Source organism: Cervus elaphus, chromosome X (assembly GCF_910594005.1).
Source record: "Cervus elaphus chromosome X, mCerEla1.1, whole genome shotgun sequence".
NCBI classification, from domain to species: domain Eukaryota; kingdom Metazoa; phylum Chordata; class Mammalia; order Artiodactyla; family Cervidae; genus Cervus; species Cervus elaphus.
This window is the reverse complement of record NC_057848.1, coordinates 160,458,631-160,478,250: the sequence shown is the minus strand read 5'-3', so window position 1 is coordinate 160,478,250 and position 19,620 is coordinate 160,458,631. Positions and strand designations below refer to the sequence as shown.

The 19,620-nt window shown below is 41.5% G+C and overlaps 1 protein-coding gene across 1 annotated transcript in view; it reads right to left on the bottom strand.

The window, feature by feature from the left end:
* The window catches only part of ACE2 (angiotensin converting enzyme 2), a 45,606-nt gene that overhangs the window by 3,766 nt on the left and 22,220 nt on the right, over nt 1-19,620 (bottom strand). The window contains exons 9-17 of the mRNA XM_043896107.1: nt 17,954-18,123; nt 16,004-16,230; nt 11,488-11,632; nt 9,568-9,666; nt 8,768-8,890; nt 8,171-8,343; nt 6,887-6,945; nt 3,028-3,128; nt 1,178-1,294 (exon numbers count right to left, since the gene is read on the bottom strand). Coding sequence (XP_043752042.1) covers nt 1,178-1,294; nt 3,028-3,128; nt 6,887-6,945; nt 8,171-8,343; nt 8,768-8,890; nt 9,568-9,666; nt 11,488-11,632; nt 16,004-16,230; nt 17,954-18,123 — 1,214 coding nt within the window. The remainder of the gene's footprint in view (nt 1-1,177; nt 1,295-3,027; nt 3,129-6,886; nt 6,946-8,170; nt 8,344-8,767; nt 8,891-9,567; nt 9,667-11,487; nt 11,633-16,003; nt 16,231-17,953; nt 18,124-19,620) is intronic.

Genomic DNA, 19,620 nt, shown 5'->3' with positions numbered 1-19,620 from the left:
GTCAGGAAGTCAAGAGTCCAGCCAGAGAGAGAGAGAGATCCAGGCAGCATTAGCCATATAACCCCCCACAACCTCCACCTGAAAGAGTCTTGTCACTCTGGAAATAAGAAGTTTGAGGACTCCCCAGAGCTTGCAGGAGCGCTGGGCTCCTTCGTGATGATCTCAGCTAGCACTTTCCCCCAAGACAAGTCTTGTGGAGGCAGCCAGTGAGGCTGGGCATGCTTGGGTTGTAAACCCCACTAAGCCAGATTTTCTAGGCCAACTCTGCCCAGCAAGTCTTGGGTCTTCTTCTAAAGATGACGAGCAGCTCAAGAGCGCCACTTAGTAGCATTTCCCATAGCAACGGTATATTAAGCCTTTTTTTCTTCTCTTTTTTTCTGGATAGATCAACATCTATCCAGCCTGGTGGGCTACAGTCCATGGGATCTCAAAGAGTTGGGACATGACTGAGCGACTAACACTTACTTATTTAATATCTAAGGAATCTTGTCCCTGCCTGCCTTGTTTCAGACTTTGGTTAAATGAATTCTGCATCAAAGTCTCTACAGCGATGATGGCGACACCTGCCCATGTACCCTCTGCATTTACCATTTTCCTGGCATGCTGGTTAGACTTCCTTCAGCCAGGATCTGCTGCCTTTGCCTGAGAGCATTCTCAGGTTACAAGATTAGGCCCTATCTGCAGGCCAGTAAGGCTGGGGAATTACTGTCCCCTGTACACAGTTCTCAACCAGTGACCGGTGGGAAGTGGTGAATAAATACCCCAGCTCTGATGGGACAATTCAGGTGCATGTTCCACACCATCTCCCAGAATTCCCAGCAGAATGGAGTTCTAGCTGCCCACAGTGGTAACTTGCTCATAACGTGTCATGTTACCTTCCTTCCATTCTGTCTCCTGTCCACACTCCTCAATCCATTCTTCCTGAGGTGACTTCCCAACTAAACTACTTACTTTCAAATCTTTGTCTAAGGACCTGCATCTGGAGAAACCCAATGAAGGCAATCCCCTTGCTATGAGATCCTTTTGGAATTAAAACCCAAGTTTTTAAGATGAGGGAAAACACTCAAATGACTCAGAACAGTGCCTGGCACCTTTAGGAACACACAAATCATTCATTACTGTTGTTGCATTGGGACCCCCTCACCCTTCTATCCTACATTTGAAAGTAAAATATCACCTGATGGCATTTTCAACTTCAGTTCTAGGGATGATGTCAGACACATTGTTAGGTGATGTGACAAAGAACTTGAAGGAGATTCTTGGTTTCTTGTCACTCACCCACACGTTCTCTTCCCTGTGGAGAAACAAAAGAAACATTTTCCCTGGTGGCACAGAGGACGCTGTGAAGAGAATGAAGACTTCTTCTGCTGGAGATGGGGGGACAATCACAGGGTAGAGAGGAGAGCCCTGGAGCAGGGCTCGTCATGGAAGGATGTAACTGTCCCAATAACCTTAACACTGCCCAAAGCACATGAACGCAATTCCCTAAGGTGTGAGAGCAAGTCTTGGCATGATTGGTTCTGCTTCCATATAAGAACCACAGTTTTTTTCAGTGTTAGAAATATTTCAAACAAAGCAGCAGAAGAATCAGCGAGGAATCACTGGTGACCCAGGATTGTGATAAACAACACGGCGGGCAGCGATGGCTCCCTTCCATGGACAGAGGTGATGCCCCAATATCTTCCAACCGTGCCCCTCCTGGCAAAACTCGTCATGTTGCCCCCACAGGTGAGGGTGAGGAGTGGGGTTTATAGTAGGATGTGACAAGACTGTGCTCTCACAGCTGATGAGACTGATCCTAATAAAATGCAAGGCAGGGACTTCTCTGGTGGTACAGTGGATAAGAATCTGTCTGCCAATGCAGGGGACAGGGGTTCGATCCCTGGTCCAGGAAGATTCCATATGCCACAGAGCAGCTATGCCTGTGCCCCACAACTATTGAGCCTGTGCCCTAGAGCCAGCCAGCCCCAACTACTAAGCCCACATGCCTCATGCTCTGCAAGAAGAAGCCTCCACAATGAGAAGCCTGTGCACAACAATGAAGAGTAGCCCCTTACCTGCCACAACTAGAGAAAGCCCACGTGCAGCAATGAAGACCCAGTGCAGCCAAAAATAAATAAAACAACGAATGTTTACTAAAAAAACAAAGCAAAAACCCAAGGCAGATCACGTGGTTCAGAGCGTTTCTCATGCAGAAGGAAAGCCAAGGGCCTTAGAATGGCTTTGGAGGCGCACACACAAACTTTCTTCTCGCCTTTCCACCCCCACGGCCCAGTCTGGCCCTGACCGCATCTCCCATTTGTCTTCTATTAGCTCACTCCGCTCCAGCCACACTGGCCTCTTTGCTGTTCCTTCAATGAGTGAAGGATGTTTGTTCCTCGGGATCTTTCTACTTGCTATTTTTCAAGCTGCAACATTTTCCCCCAGGGTCTGCACCTCTGACTCTCTCTCCTGTTTCAGCTATTTGTTCAAATACTAACAAGGTCTTTCTTGACCATTTTAGTTAAAATGGAACCACAGACACACACACACACACACACACACACACAGAGACAAACAACCAGCAAGCACTCCCTTGCCCATTTCCTGTTGAACTGTTCTCCCTAGCACTTATCACCATCAAATTCTACTATATTTCACTTATATATTTTGTTGACTGTCTATAACACATACACACACTAAGCAGATACATTAGAATACAAGCTCAATGAAAGCAGAGATTTCTGCCTTTTGTTTTCAGTGCTGAGGGTGAATGAGAGCATTTGGGGAAAAGAAAGGGAGAGGAGAGAAGGTAGAGGGGAAGAGGTGAGGAGAGGGCCATTTAATAATAACAAAGCTCTTCCATCTACAAGTCAAATAAGTCACAAGCATCCCTAAAAAACGGTGGCCCTAATTCCAGGACAGCAATGAGGTTTAATAGCTGTTAGGAGGTTTTTCTCAATTTCACGTGAATAAAAGTTGAAGCATAAAACTTTCTGATCCAAGAGTAAGGGAAATACTCATTGAGAGCACAGCACATCAACTCACCCAAAAGGAATGGTCTCATTTCTCTTCTTTAAAAAATATTTTCTCATGGCATATGCCACAGACGACCGGAACAAGTACAATTCGTTGTCATTCCATTCATACTGCAAATTCACAACAAAAACACTGCTCAGTAGAGATCATGGGGTCATTAAAACCTGATATTCCACAAGCTTTTTTTTTTTTTTTTTGGCCATGCCACACATCCTGTGGGATCTTGTGAGATCTTAGTTCCCAGTCCAGGGATTGAATACAACCCTCAGCAGGGAGAGCTAAGAGTTCTAACCACTGGACCACCAGGGACTTCCCGACGTGTGTTAATTTTAAATTGTCTAATATGCCAAAGATTCTAGCTCTGCATAAGGTCAGTGATCTCCAACTTCAGTGTGCACTGGCATCACCCAGACAGCTTGTCAAATCACTGAATCCTGGGCCCAAGCCTCAGAGAAGACCTGGAAATCTGCATCTCTAACAAGCTCCCACGTGGTGCTAACGCTGCTCAACGCTTTAAGAACCACAGGGCTCACTGGTCCTTTGAATTTAACTTAAAGTAAGCTGAAATAAGCACCCGAGGGCAGGTTTATAGATGGGAGTTATGTGTGCCATTGGTTTTGGTTAAAACATCCATATACTGTAGACAAGTATGCTGACCTTTTACTATTTTTATAGTAAGTTCTCAGATATGTGTAAGTGTAAAAGAAAAAGAAACTTCAAGTTCAAAGGAAAAAAATAGTTTTTTGTAAACAAGGTAATTCTTCTTTTCCAGTGCTAAACCAATGGCTTGGGTAAAATTTGTGTAGTCCAGGAAAAACCTGTTCAAAGAGAAAAATAATTCACCCTTTCCTCCAGTAGATGGCAGTAGAGATCATCAAAGCTTGCCTCTCTTCCCCCTTTTAGGAAAAACAATTATAGATAATCATACTAAGTGAAGCAAGCCAGACAAAGACAAATATCGTAAGATATTGCTTATATGTGGAATCTAAAAAAAATGATACAAAGAAACTTATTTATAAAACAAATAGACCCACAGACATAGAAAAACCAAAGGGGAAAGGGGGGAGGAGAACCTTAGGAATTTAGGATTAACAGACAGACACTACCATATATAAAATAAACAACAAGGGTATACTGTGTATCACAGAGAACTATACTCAATATTTTGTAATAACCTATAAGGGAAAAGAATCTGACAAAATATATATGTATGTGTATAACAGATTCACTTTTCTGTGCCTCTGAAACACAATTTAAATCAACTATACTTCAATTTGAAAATGTTACATTTTCAAAAGAAAATTTTAGCTGTTTAAAAAAAGATTTCAAAGGATTGCTACATTGATACCATTCAAGTATTGGGAAAGTTATTTTAATAGTAATAATAATATTAATATGGCTGTGGTGTTGGAGAAGACTCTTGAGAGTCCCTTGGACTGCAAGGAGATCCAACCAGTCCATCCTAAAGGAGATCAGTCCTGAATATTCATTGGAAGGACTGATGCTGAAACCCTAATACTTTGGCCACCTGATGCAAAGAACTGACTCATTGGAAAAGACCCTGATGCTGGGAAGGACTGAAAGCGGGAGGAGAAGGGGACGACAGAGGATGAGATGGTTGGACGGCGTCACCAACTCAATGGACATGAGTTTGAGCAAGCTCCAGGAGTTGGTGATGGACAGGGAAGCCTGGCGTGCTACAGTCCATGGGGTCACAAAGAGTCAGACACGACTGAGCGACTGAACTGAACATGGGCACTAATATTCTGGTTATTATTTCTATATTAAAAAAGTAAAGGCTAAGTTCTCAAAATAGTATCAAAGATCCAGGAGGACTTTGCTATGAAGTAGCTTGAACTGGACAGTTATTCTGGCTAAAAGTATAACTCCGCTCTCATCAAAGCAGCCTGTTGCTCTGTGAATGGGCCTCAGAATATTACACCACCAACCCCTCTGAAGACTGTTTACTAATCCCTCACTGCATGGAAAGATAACATGGGGAAAAACATGTCAAGAAAAAAGAAGATAATTGAAAAGAATCCTGATCTACTGGACACTTTCAATTAAAATTAAATTTTATCAGTCCAAGGAAGAGCTAATAAAAATAGGACAGAAGGAAAAATAACCCCAGAGACAATGATTGCTAAGAAATAGGAACTTGAACTTTCAGAGTTTGAGAAGTGATACACCTCCATTTTATATTTGTTTCTTAAATCTTCATTTTTTACTCCTACTATAGGCTTCCTTGGGTGCTCAGTGGTAATAAATCCACCTGCCAATGCAGGAGACCAGGTTTGATTCCTGGGTTGGGAAGATCCCCTGGAGAACAGAATGGCAACCCACTCCAGTATTCTTGCCTGGAGAATCCCATGGACAGAGGAGCCTGGAGGCTACAGTCCATGGGGTCACAAATAGTCAAACATCACTTAGTGACTAAACAACAACGATGACATGTTATTTATATTTAGATGTTTTGCTTATATATGAAAATTACACTACAACTACTGTGGAGCCTTGGACAATAGTTAACTTCCCAAGAAAAGTCTGGGGGTAGAAATGCAATCTTTGACTCTATCCAGTGAAAAGAACAATTTTCTGTAGCATCTTGGACTGTTTTATCCAGTAATGCCAGGTTGCTCTCTAATCCTGCAAAGCCTCCTGGGTGCCACACTTCCATCCATGCCTTTGATCTCCATCTGCCTGGGGCAACCCTCTCCTCTCCTTTTTCCCCAAAACAAATTGCTTCAAACTGGATAAACCTGAGGCAGGTGTTTAGGAGAAAGCAACAGCTGATTAAAGTAATTCACATGAAGGTGTAAGTAATCTGATTTTCTGTAAAACTTTTTGTTGTCCAGAAATGCATCTCTGCCTCAGTGGTTCTCAAACTGTGCTGTAATCAAAATCACCCGGGGAACTTTGATGACTTGATGCCAGATACATGCATGCTAAGTCACTTCTGTGATGTCCAACTCTTTGTGACCCTATGGACTGTAGCCCGCCAGGCTCCTCTGTCCATGGAATTCTCCAGGGAAGAATAATGGAGTGGGTTTTCATGCCACACCTCAGAGCAGTAAGTCAGAATCTCTGGGAATGGGACTGAAGCATTAATATTTTAAAGAACATCCTGAATGACTCCAGTGTGCAGCCAGGCTTGAGAAACAGTGGTCTAACTTGTTGCTTCCCAGCCTTTATTGTGTCTACAAACCACCTGGAGGGTTGTTAAAGCGCAGATTCTGATTAAGCAGGTCCAAGGCTGGGGTCTAAGATTAAAACAAGCTTCTAGTACCTAGATGATTGACTAAGACAAAACAAAGCCAAACTGCCTACAATACTTCTAAAAGCAGTCTCTAAAAATATAAACATGTCCTCTTCCTCAAATACAAGTAATGCGGACTTCCCCGGTGATCCAGTGGCTAAGACTCCAGGCTCCCAAAGCAGAGGGCTTGGGTTCAATTTCTGGCCAAGGAACTGGATCCCACATGCCACAACTAAGAGTTTGCATGCTGCAGCTAAAGATTCCACACATCACAACTAAGACCCAGAAAAGCCAAATAAATATACATATATATATTTTAAAAATACAAGTAACTGTGATCAGAGTGAATTGGGAGGGTAGGTATTTGATACTTTAAATGTTTTCTCACTGATCTTCATAATACCTTCAGAGTCACAAGGAAAATAGAGGCATAGCCAATTCAACAAGGAATGTATTACTGAAAAAACCAACTCAAATGCCACAGGCCAGAATCTAGGGCTTTTTAAGAGACCCATGTGCCCTTTCATCTTTTCACTGCCCTGAAATGGGCTTGTTGTGCCGTAAATAAGGGAATGCACTGAAAGTTATAGATACGCTATCTAGAATACTCACAGCATTTTTTCCAAGAGCTGATTTTAGGCTTATCCTCACTTTGATGCTTTGGTCAGAATCTGATTAAAGAGAAATAACAGACTGTTGTTATAGACAGCAGATTGACCATGTGTGTTTATTTCCTTCCTTTCCCAAGACCCCAGTAAAGTGATAGTAAAGGAATTTTTTAAAGGTATAAACACTCCTTTGGAAAATGAGAAGTTATGGAGGAGTGGTAAATGCTTTCTCAAGGGTCAGGAAGTCATGGAGTAATGTGTACACACAGGCAGTAGAGACCCCCCAGAGAATCCAGGAGAGGCCTGGGATTCGGGTACAGCAGGGAGTGGAAGAAGATACTGGACTGAAAACAAGGAAAATGAAAGTCTAGGTCTGGTTATAGCCACTTAGGGGAACAGCTGATGCTCCTACCCCATGAGCTCTTGCTTAGAAAGTCACTTGGAGGCCGTGCTGCAGCAAAACGGGAGGGAATTCATGAAAGAAGACATGGAATCCAGGAAGGAGTGGATTCAACCCAGGACAGCAGCAAAGCGATGACTCAGGATGAAAACTGTGGTCCAGATTGAGACAGGAGGACTCTAAGAGGGAGTTCTTTAGGAAAAATGAAACTGAAAAGAATAGATACGTTGGAATAGTTGGAGAAGAAGAAGATAGCATGGACAGCAAATTAGGTATGCAAAAAAATGAAGCAATAGAAACTTCAGGACAAACAAAAAGCTACATTAAAAAAGATATAAAATAGTATATTACTTGGTTCTGCAGGTATAATGACGCAAATATTGATAATTTCTTTACTAAAAATTATGTTAAATTTCATTGGGAGAATAGGAAATGGAGGCAGAAGAGTAGGCAGAAGTGTATTTTTAAAACTGAGCAATGGGGAAATGACAATATAAACAAGCTGTTTAGAAATATGAATGTAACTGCCAGAAAGAAGAGGGGATTGCATTAAAATCATTAAACATATTTGCCTTTCTTTGAAGAGCAGGAATCACATACAGTGGGTTAGAACACTAACCACATACAGTGTTAGACTCTTTTATTTTAAATATGGGGCTAGTAAAGCAGATTGAAAACAAGAGGGGGGAAGTTTTCACTGTGTCAGATATACAGTAGGTGCTCAACAAATGTGTTTCCTCTCAGAGAAAATGGCATCTGCCACCACAGTACAGGGGATAAGTAGAGGGAGAACACACTCAACTGTGTAAGTCCCATGAGACTAGGGCCAGCGAGGACTAGGGAAGCAGAAAAAGGGCCATTAGAAATGTGTCAACGCCATCTACTCACATGGAGTCCATTCCGTGCTCCAACCCACGAATGAATTCTTATTCTGCTCTTTCAGCCAGGTAAACAAGGGCTCAAAGTAGTTGAGCAGGGGTTTTACATCCATAGTCTTTATCCCCACAATACTTTCCAATGCTAAGGTCCAGGGTTCTGATTTTCCAAGGCTCAGCATTTGGCTACATTAAAAAAAAAAAAAAATGCTGGGGGAGGTGGGTTCAGTGCCTTTGGAAGGATTCCAGATGTACATCTGTTTACATGTACAACCTATGGTTACTCCTCTTTGGTTTGACTAAGTTTGCTCCTGGCAAATAAGACAAGAAGGCATGGTAAATGATGTATTCATCTTTCAATCTCTCCTCCCCCTGGTTACTACAAAGAGAGCTCTGTAGTTACGACACGGGGAGAGGAGGTGGCCTGTCTAGCCATCACATGATCCAGGTTCCTGTGTGATCACAAAACAAACATTTAATTCATGGATGAAGACATTTTGAGTCCCCAAATTTTCTTTTTTAGAACAAAGAAATCAAATTCAAACCTAGGCATGGAAATGAGTAACATTAAATAGGATGAGAGGTTCAATGTTTTTGAAGCATCTCTTACAGCAGCCTCTGCCCAGCTTCAGTGGAATTTGAGATGTCACATTTGAACAGGGCACCTTCATGCTTAGCTGTTTTACAAAGGGCTTCATGAAACTGGAATTGATAAATGGTCCTCGTGTAATACCTATAAAAGAGATAAAGGAAAAGAAAAGAGCTGTCCCGTGTGTAGTTTCTGTGGTTAAGTCATAGACTGGGACATATATTTAAATTTTGAGGCCCCAGTAACCAAAGAAGTATCAGTTAAACCTCTTTTCACTCAAGAAAGACCCAAACACAAACCCTATAGACTCATCATACTTGCATTTATGTATCAGCTGATAAAAAGGCAGCATTATCTTGTTAAATGTGAGCTCACATTTGTATTGTGTTTTACCGATTTATAGCCTTTTCACATAACTTATGCCAAAATTGATCCTTCTGGCAAATCAACAATATTATTTCTACTTTACAAATAAAGAAACTGAGACTCAGCAAATTCAAGATCTGGAGCTAATGGGTGAAGAACATAGATTTTGGGACTTCAAGTTAAAAATGCTCTATTATAATCCCCCTGAACTCTGCCAGTAACAAGGAGACAAACAAAAACATTTCTATTGCTCCCAAGGAGACTATAAATTCCCTGTTCATGGAGAAAAGGATCTCATGTAACTTTTGTTGAACTCCATACGTCATGTTCAGTTACAAAGAATTGAAACTGATCATCTATTTTGAGGTTCTAAGGGGGAGGTGAATGGAGACAGAGATATTAAAGTTGTCACTCTGTCTACAAATTCTAGAAGTGAAACAGAAGAAAACTGTCACCGGATGAACGAGTAATCTTCAGCCACATGGAACAGACACGCAGGATCACAGTATGTCTCATCATGAGGCAGAGGCTCCACCACTCCAACTATCTCTCGCCTTTGGAGGAAAAGGAAGGTATATTAGCTGTGGGTCGCTCATGGAGAGAAAGTATAGATGGTGCCATTGTGCAGTGCTATCAGCCAATGGCATTTCTATTGGAATTTTTTGTCAGGTGAAATTGAAACAGTGTAAAGAATTACAGAATAAAGCCCATCATGAAAAAAAAAGCCCATCATGTAATCATCTCTGTTTTTTGTTAATTTAGCCAGTCTATACCATTGAAAAATAGCTGTATCATCAAAACACCAATTTCATAAAGTGTATTATGTGACCAAAACCATACAGTGAAAGTCCTAAAAATTCCTCTCCTGCACCATATTTTATGGGCTCCTGGTAGGCAGAATTTTCTAAAATTGAAACCTCACTGATTCTTCAAGGCCAGCTCAAATGCCCCCTCATCTATGAGCCCTGCCCCTGACCCCAAGCACCTGTCTCACAGCAAGCCCTCCAGCTCCCTAGGCCTTCTCCAGCTCTGCCTCCTTTGTCATTTCTCTCTCTGTTTTATAATTATTCACATACAGCTCCTTCTTGCCCTGGAAACTTCAGCACCTAGCGGGCAGGGCTGTGTTCTGGTCATCTTTATAGTTCCAGGGCCAGCCACAATCCCCAATGCTAAGAAAAGACTTCATGTGGACTTATTACCTGAATAGAGTACAACAAATCATTTTAAGGGCCTGATTCCATGTACCTTTGGAAATAAACTAAAAGAGGTCAAAAATTTAATCAGGATAAAAAGGTACAGAATCCATGTATTTGACATTGTTTGAATACATTTGTCCTTTCTGATTGTGGGATCATGAAAGACATAATTTTGGTAATACTTAAATGCTAGAGACAGTTATTAGAAAGGCTGTCTCCTTTCTCCAAGGAGGATTTATGTCAACAGAAAGAATCTTAGCAGAATAGTGGCATTGACTTCAACTTACGGATGTGGGGCTAAATATTATAATTGTAGATCTTCTCTCCAAAAAGGAAAAATAAAGAAAAATCATTAACAGGAGTCTGACTAATATGGTGGGGAGATCGCTTTTCTTCCATCTTCTTCAGTAGTACTTTCATCACTATTTCATACTTGTCTGAGCCAGGCCCTGTGCAAAGCACTTGGGATATAGTGATGAATGACGTAGCACTGAAACTATTGAAAGGCATCACCAACCGTTGCCCAAATGCGGCAGGCTCCCACTTGCTTGGAATTCTCTCCTTTCCCTTCTACGTACACCTGGTTAACTCCCACATTGTTCTCAAACCTCAGCTTGAATGCCTCTCCTGATCTGACTCACTGGCCAGGGCTTTGGATCTCCCCTTGGATGCTCATGGATCCTCACACCCTCCATCACAATTCAACACACTGCAGTGGTTTCATTTTCCACATCCCTCCATAAACTAAAAGCTCTTGGAAGTCAAAGAGAACATCAGAAACGATCAGCCTCAGATCCCTGGTGCAAACGATCAGCCTTGGATCCCTGGTGCTTTACCTACCTAAAATACGGGGTTATTAATTTTTGTTTCAAAGAATGGACAAAATAAAAAATGAAAATGAACACATTGATTACTTCCTAAATAATATCAGAGTTTAATGGGTGCCTCAACATGTAAAAAGATAGAGCATGAGAAATTTCGTCACTTGACCCTGCTTTTGAGGGGGTAGGCAAGGCCAAGGAAATATTATCTGAGAAGGCACCCAAATGGATACTTAATAAAAAGCAAGTAGTTAATGTGAGTCTGTGTGTGTCTATATAGGCCAATTAGATGTTTTTAAATAAACAGCAAACTCATGAGAAAACATTTTACTGATTGCATGCATATTCACTGACTTACTTCATCTCCCACCACTTTTGCATCCACTGCTCTTTGGGAATTTCACCCTTAAAGACCATCCACCTCCACTTTTCTAACATGTAAGTAAATGGTAGAGTTCCAACAATTGTAAGTGCTTGTTTGAGCAGGAAGTTTATTTCTGTTTCTGAAAGGAAAATGAGAAAGGATAAATATTAAGATGAGGATGACAGTAGACATTTTGTGTTCAATAATTTCCTAATCTCAAGATATTATTCCTCAAGATATACTTACTATAAGCATGATCACATGAGAAATATTGACAGTGGACATAATAATACGTATTTATTCATTTTCTCAGCTGAGGGATTTGCGGTAGGGTGAAGCCTTGGATAGAATAGGTTAAATAAATCCACGAGTAACCCTCTTTTTTGCATTAGTTTCAGTTGCCTTCCTTAACTACCTCTTGTCAGAGCTAAGTAGGGCTATTTCATCTGCTTTCCTAGTCATACTGTTTATTCTTGTAAGCTCCATGAAGGCAGTTACTGTCAATGTCTCATTCAAGACTGTATACCTAAACTGGTATCTGCTACATGATGCCCTGTGTGAGTCTTTGCTAAATAAACGGATATTAAACAGATGTGGCCAAAAGCCAGTAAACCAGGGAGGAAAAAAAAAAAAAAACAAAGAAAAAACAGCCTCCCTCCTCTGATTATCCAGGATAATCAGAAGTACCATGAACTTTAAATTTACTGATATCTTCCTTCAGTTCAGTTCAGTTCAGTCGCTCAGTCATGTCCAACTCTGCGACACCATGGACTGCAGCATGCCAGGCCTCTCTGTCCATCATCCCCAAATCCCGGAGTTCACCCAAACCCATGTCCATTGAGTTGATGATGCCATCCAACCATCTCATCCTCTGTCATCCCCTTCTCCTCCTGCCCTCAATCTTTCCCAGGATCAGGGTCTTTTCAAATGAGTTAGCTCTTCGCAGCAGGTGGCCAAAGTATTGGAGTTTCAGCTTCAACATCAGTCCCTCCAATGAACACTCAGGACTGATCTTTAGGATGGACTGGTTGGATCTCCTTGCAGTCCAAGGGACTATAAGCGTCTTCTCCAACACCACAGTTCAAAAGCATCAATTCTTCAGCACTCAGCTTTCTTTATAATCCAACTCTCACATCCATACATGACTACTGGAAAAACCATAGCCTTGACTAGATGGACCTTTGTTGGCAAAGTAATGTCTCTGCTTTTTAACATGCTATCTAGGTTGGTCATAACTTTCCTTCCAAGGAGTAAGTGTCTTTTAATTTCATGGCTGCAATCACCATCTGCAGTGATTTGGGAGCCCCAAAAAATAAAGTCTGACACTATTTGCACTGTTTCCCCATCTATTTCCCAAGAAGTGATGGGACCAGATGCCATGATCTTAGTTTTTTGAATGTTGAGCTTTAAGCCAACTTTTTCACTCTCCTCTTTCACTTTCATCAAGAGGCTCTTTAGTTCTTCTTCACTTTCTGCCATTAGGGTGATCTCATCTGCATATCTGAGGTTATTGATTTCTCCCAGCAATCTTGATTCCAGCATGTGCTTCATCCAGCCCAGCGTTTCTCATGATGTACTCTGCATATAAGTTAAATAAGCAGGGTGACAATATACAGCCTTGACGTACTCCTTTTCCTATTTGGAACCAGTCTGTTGTTCCATGTCCAGTTCTAACTGTTGCTTCCTGACCTGCATACACATTTCTCAAGAGGCAGGTCAGGTGGTCTGGTATTCCCATCTCCTCCAGAATTTTCCACAGTTTATTGTGATCCAACAGTCAAAGGCTTTGGCATAGTCAATAAAGCAGAAATAGATGTTTTTCTGAAACTCTCTTGCTTTTTTGATGATCCAGCGGATGTTGGCAATTTGATCTCTGGTTCCTCTGCCTTTTGTAAAACCAGCTTGAACATCTGGAAGTTCACGGTTCACGTATTGCTGAAGCCTGGCTTGGAGAATTTTGAGCATTACTTTACTAGCGTGTGAGATGAGTACAGTTGTGCGGTAGTTTGAGCATTCTTTGGCATTGCCTTTCTTTGGGACTGGAATGAAAACTGACCTTTTCCAGTCCTGTGGCCACTGCTGAGTTTTCCAAATTTGCTGGCATATTGAGTTCAGCACTTTCACAGCATCATCTTTTAGGATTTCAACTGGAATTCCATCAACTCCACTAGCTTTGTTCGTAGTGATGCTTCCTAAGGCCCACTTGACTTCGCATTGTTTGGCTCTAGGTGAGTGATCACACCATCACTATTACCTGGATCGTGAAAATCTTGTTTGTACAGTTCTTCTGTGTATTCTTGCCACCTCTTCTTAATATCTTCTGCTTCTGTTAGGTCCATACCATTTCTGTCCTTTATTGAGCCCATCTTTGCATGAAATGTTCCCTTGGTAGCTCTAATTTTCTTGACGAGATCTCTAGTCTTTCCCATTCTATTGTTTTCCTCTATCTCTTTGCATTGATCGCTGAGGAAGGCTTATCTCTCCTTGCTATTCTTTGGAACTCTGCATTCAAATGGGTATATCTTTCCTTTTCTCCTTTGCTTTTCGCTTCTCTTCTTTTCACACCTATTTGTAAGGCTTCCTCAGGCCTTAGAAATATCTTCCTTACAAGAGTTTAAAATGCTTTAACAAATTATGTTATTTCATTTATCCTTTATTAGTGGTGTAAATGGAGAAGGAAATAAATGGCAGCCCACTCCGGTATTCTTGCCTAGAGGATCCTGTGGACAGAGGAGCCTGGTGGGCTGCTGTCCATGGGGTCGCACAGAGTAGAAAACGACTGAAGCGACTTAGCAGCAGCAGCAGTGGTGTCAAAGGACAGTGGAGCTGATGCCTACTGTATAAATGCAGCTCACTGGAATGCAACCAGGGGGCTGTTATCTATTTGGCACATCACTGTATCTCTAGTGTCTTTAAAATTATTTACACATAGTAAGTGCTCAGTAAACACTTTTGGAAGAAGAAAGCTTCAAAGAGAGGGAGAAAGAAAGAGAAAAAGAAGGAACGAAGGACTTTATTTTGTCAAATATAATTCACAGATCAGGAGCAGAGCCAAGGAAAGAAGCAGGAGTTTTTCAAACCAGTGATTCAATCATCCTTGCCTGCTGTCAAGGAATATTAAAAAATGATAAAACACTTTTCTGTGAATTGACTTGAGAATGATAATTTAAAATTAGGCAACAGGTGTGGTTACTGTGAAACCCCTTTCCTCTGTTGCAGTATCTGGGAGGATGCTGCTACTTGTCTATTACCCACTGGGTCTGTGCTTATACTTTTTCAGACATGATGAAGGCTTTACAGTGACCTACTCCCAGGTACTTGTGAGATCATCAAGGTGTGGAGTCAGAAGTCAAGGCAAAGCGAACTGCCCACACAAAGATGGAGCTTATGACCTTGACCTCATTGACTAAATGTACCGGTCAGCAGAGCTGATGTTTATGTCCCAAATGGCTAAAATGAGGGGAGAGAAAAACATGGGAAAGAAGAACATATTTGGCTCTAAGTGTTCTTCTTTTACAAGAAAGAATCCTCACAGAAAAAAAAAAATCTGGATCTTGTGAATTTTGTTGGGTTCCATCAAGTCCAGATCATCCAAAGAGAAAAAGGCTGCCTCGAACAAAGATGCTGAAGGATGGCCTGGATCTGAGGGGATGTTATGGGACAAATTCATGCTTCAGCTAGATGAAAAAAAAATGTTTCCATCTCTTCCAATCTTTGTATTCTACCACCTGCTCCTTAAGAACTCCCATAATATTCCCATAATATTATGGGAAAAGTTGTAGATTAGGTCTTTGGTTCTGGTTCTGCCATGTTGTTTTTAGACCTTGGGCTAGTTATTTTCCCTCTCATGCCTTCAGCTTGCTTCCTCTACAAAGTGATTTTTAGAATCTTTTCCAGCTCCATCATTGAGGTTTTTACCTAGAACTGGGGGAATTCAATCTGAACTCTGACACTAACTAGCTAGATGACCTTGGATAAGGCATTTCAGTTCTGTGGGTCTGTTTTAGCATCTTTTAAAAAATATTCTGGGTTTCCCTTGTGGCTGAGTGATAAAAAAATCCACATGCCAATGCAGAAGACACAGTTTCAGTCCCTGGGTGGGGAAGATCCTCTGGAGAAGAAAACAGCAACCCACTCCAGTATTCTTGCCTAGAAATTTCCATGGACAGAGGAGCCTGGTGGGCTACAGTCCATGGGGTCGCAAGGAGTTGGACATGACTGAGTGACTAAAACAACAACAACAAGTAAAATAAAATAAAAGTTTTCTGCTAAATGATTCTTAGAGTCCCAAGATCATTCACTTAGTTACCTCGTCTCAAAGATACAAAAACAAAAGTTGGCATGTTATGTTATATACTGTTTTTTTAACCAGAAGCAATTCCCAGTTACCCACAAATACATTATATTTTATATGGCAAAAATTAAATATATCTTATGCATGGCAATAAATACCTTTGCCCATGTCAGACTAAAGAATACCCAAAAGAAGCCATGAGAAAAATGTGCATACCATTGTCTTCATAAAAATCAGGTTCCAGAAGACCAAGCGCTTTCAAATAGTGAGGTGTAGCTGCAGACAGTGACATGATTTCCCCAACAGCTTCATGGAAACCTTCATTAGCTCCATTTCTGAGCAGGTAGGGTTGTGCAGCATATGCCATGTCATACTGGATGTGTCCCATCTCATGATGGGCTGTCAGGAAATCATCCATTGTGACCTTCGTGCACATCTTGATCCTGAACAAAAATGGGCAAGATTAACGTGAACCTCACTGAATTTCATTTATTCATCATAATAGTTATATGGGATTTCTATAGCATGGATCACATTTCCAAGATTTATTGACCAATGAATCTTGAGGACCTACCTTATATGTTCTAGAAACTGTTCTAGGTGCTCAATATAAAGTGATGGGCAGGGCTGAATCCTTTCCTGCTACTCACAGACTAATAGAAAGGAAGACAAACAGAGTCTTCTACTATAAAAACTCTGAGGCAAGTACTCTACAAGTGATCAGCAGACATGGCCTTAGCCATAAGGATGAGTAAATGCAGGCCTAGTCTTCTGGAAGCACCGGGAATGGCATGACTCAAGATGCAATGAGCAAGCTGGACCTTGATTAAAGCACAGCAGTTTGCCAGGTAGATGGCAGGAAGGGACAAGAACTGACCTTCCTAGAAGTGCTCAATGAGGATGGCTCGAGAAAAGAATGGGGACACAGCCAGCAGTTGGGGACAGTTAGGACAGAGAAGCAGTAAAAAAAAAGGGGGGGGGCTAGAAATTGACATTTGGGAATCATTAGCATGTAAGTAGGGGAGTGGATGTGATGGCCCATGAAGCTAGTGTAGGATGGCAAGGAAAGAGGGCCAAGGACAAAACCCCAGGAGGTCCCAGGATGTACAGGGTGGAGAGAGGAAAAGGAGACAGAGAGAGAAGTCAAAGAAGTCCGGAAGGGAGGACAATGCAGACACTAGTGAAAAACAACACGTCAAAGACAACCAACCAACACTGCCTCATGCTGCTGTGGCCCAAAGACTGCATTTGGCAATTACATACCAGTCCTTTTCAACTTGGTAAGAGCAGTTTCAGGCAGGTGAGTGGAGGGGTCGTATTTCAGTAGGTGTTGTCCTTTTCCCACCACTCTGAGCACACCATCCCCCTGATAAATACCCTTTAGGGACTCCCACTGCTCAGGAACAAACTCAATCTCCTTTATACGCCCAATATGACCTCTTTTTCTAACTTTGGTTTTTTTCTATTCTCTTTGACACAATTATAAGAATAGGTACTTACTTAATGTCTACTGTGTGTAAGATCCTGTGCTAGGAAGCTTATATACACTTCCTCACTTTCCAACCTTACCCTAGTACTGGAGTCAGTAAGCTCTGGCCTGCAGCTGGCCACTTGTTGTGATAAATTAGACTTTACTGTGACACAGCCCGAACCACTTGTTTCTGTATCGTCTCTGGCTGCTTTCATGCCACAAGGGCAGACACGAGTAGTTGCAGCAGAGACCTGCAAAGCCTAAAGAGACGATTTAAGTACTCTCTGTGTTTCTCCTGTGATACATACCAGATTTTCTATCCACTTGTCTTAGTTCACTCAAAAGAAAGAAACAGGGAGGGGGGATTAATGTCTGATTCATATATTCCATCTTCCATAAATCTTCGCACCAAGCCCTTCCTAATGGGGGAACCACCATACTTGTGACCATGAAACTCTAATGAGTGCATATTATTTCAGACGAGGTAAACTGTCTAAAGGTGCAATTGAGGGCCTGAGGACAATCCCCTTTTCCTCGGAAACCCAGATGTGGTCTCATGGACTCCCAGCCTCTATTCAAGGAAAATTCACTCGTCTCTTCAGTGCTCAGAGAAGCAGACAAGGAATCCAAATTCATCCTCATCCCTCCGTTGTCTCCCATTCGAGTATTGGCAGTGTGAACGTCAGTCTCACTACCTGAAGTCACCCTTCCCCAAGTCCCACGCTGTGGGGTGGCAGACCACCTTCCGGCCATCGCCTGGCTCAGTCAGCATGGAGTTGTCCCAGAATCCTTGAGTCATGTGAGGAAGGCCGATAGACACAAAGAACTTCTCGGCCTCCTTGAATATCCTTTCTGCATCCCAGGACTGGGGGAAAAAAAGAACAGCAGTTAATTGTAGCATTAAAATCACAGCATTCTTTTGTTGGGTATGTACAAAGACATAGCCTTTCTGAAAGGCAATTTGGTAACATGTACAGACAGCTTTCACAGTAATCAGTAGTAAGACAGCTTGTCTCAGTAATCCAGTCTCTAGGGAACAAACCTAGGAAATTCTCAGAAATTAGGTCAAAGAATTATATTTTAAATGATTTTTATTACTATTTTTCAATTAAAATATATTTGACAAATTGTATAAGTGTTACAAAATGATTTTTAATAGAGGGAAAAGTAGAAACAGCCTCCAGAATGGCTAAATAAATAATGATGCCTTTGTGGAATGGAAAACCTAAATAGATTGAATTTATAAAGAATTTTTATTGATTTTTAAAAATAATAGTGAGAAGATAAAATATGTAAAACACTTATATAGTATAATTTTAATGAAGAAGTGCATTAAAATGTCAGGAGTAGACTGTGACTATGTATGAATTTTTCTGCCTTTATTCTTTATGTTCCAGGTATAAACACAAGTAGTAATGACCTTCTCTTTGCTAAAAACTGTTCAACTCAAGACAACAACTCTTGATTGAGTTCTTTCAGTGAACAAGGCCCCAGTATTAGGCTGGGGATTATTAGTGTTCGTATCAGAGGAAGACACAAACAATAAAGCAAACATGAAGTCACATGCTTTCGAAGTAAAAAAGACCCACATGTGACCCAGCGGCCAATGGGTAGCTGGGCCTTGGCTTCACAGTCTGTATAGGAACCTAAACTTTCAGAATATTCTGGAACTGCAGAAGGGCAGCAGAAGGTGCCTGCCATTCAGCAAATCTTTCTGGGAACCAGTGTCCCTGGAGCTGACCAAGACTTCTTTGGAGATAAGGCCCATACATCAGTCAAACTAAATTTGTACAATTGGCAGATAGTTCATGAATCACTTTTAGTGACACAGAAAACTTCCTCTGATCTTAAAAACCAGTTAATTTCTTCTCCCATGTCCGCCATGAAAATATGAAAGTGGGTATAAGAGACACTATGGATTGTTTTTTTGCCTTTAAAGGCTTAACGTCAGATACCAATACTGCTATTGGTGACTATGGTATTCTTAAGGAAAATGAACGTATACCAAAAGAGTGTAGACTGGCAAGCACAGTTAATATCAGTTGAATGAAGAATGAATGGGTAGAAAACCAGACTGGAAATACTGCAAATTTTGGGTTCCAACCTTAATTGCCACTGACTGTCTTTGTGACTTTGGGTGAATCATTTATCCAAGCCTCAGTTTCGTCACCTACGACATGGAACTATCACAATATCTGCCCTGAGAGTCTCATAGATTTGTTGTAAACATAATATTAGGAGAGATGGTAGGTGTGAAAACACCGTAGACAGGCTATGGAGGTACATAAAAATGAGCCCTTGCTGCTACTCAACTGTAAAATGGGGCTAGAACAGCTGCAGGAATTTGGGGGCTCTTGAAGCT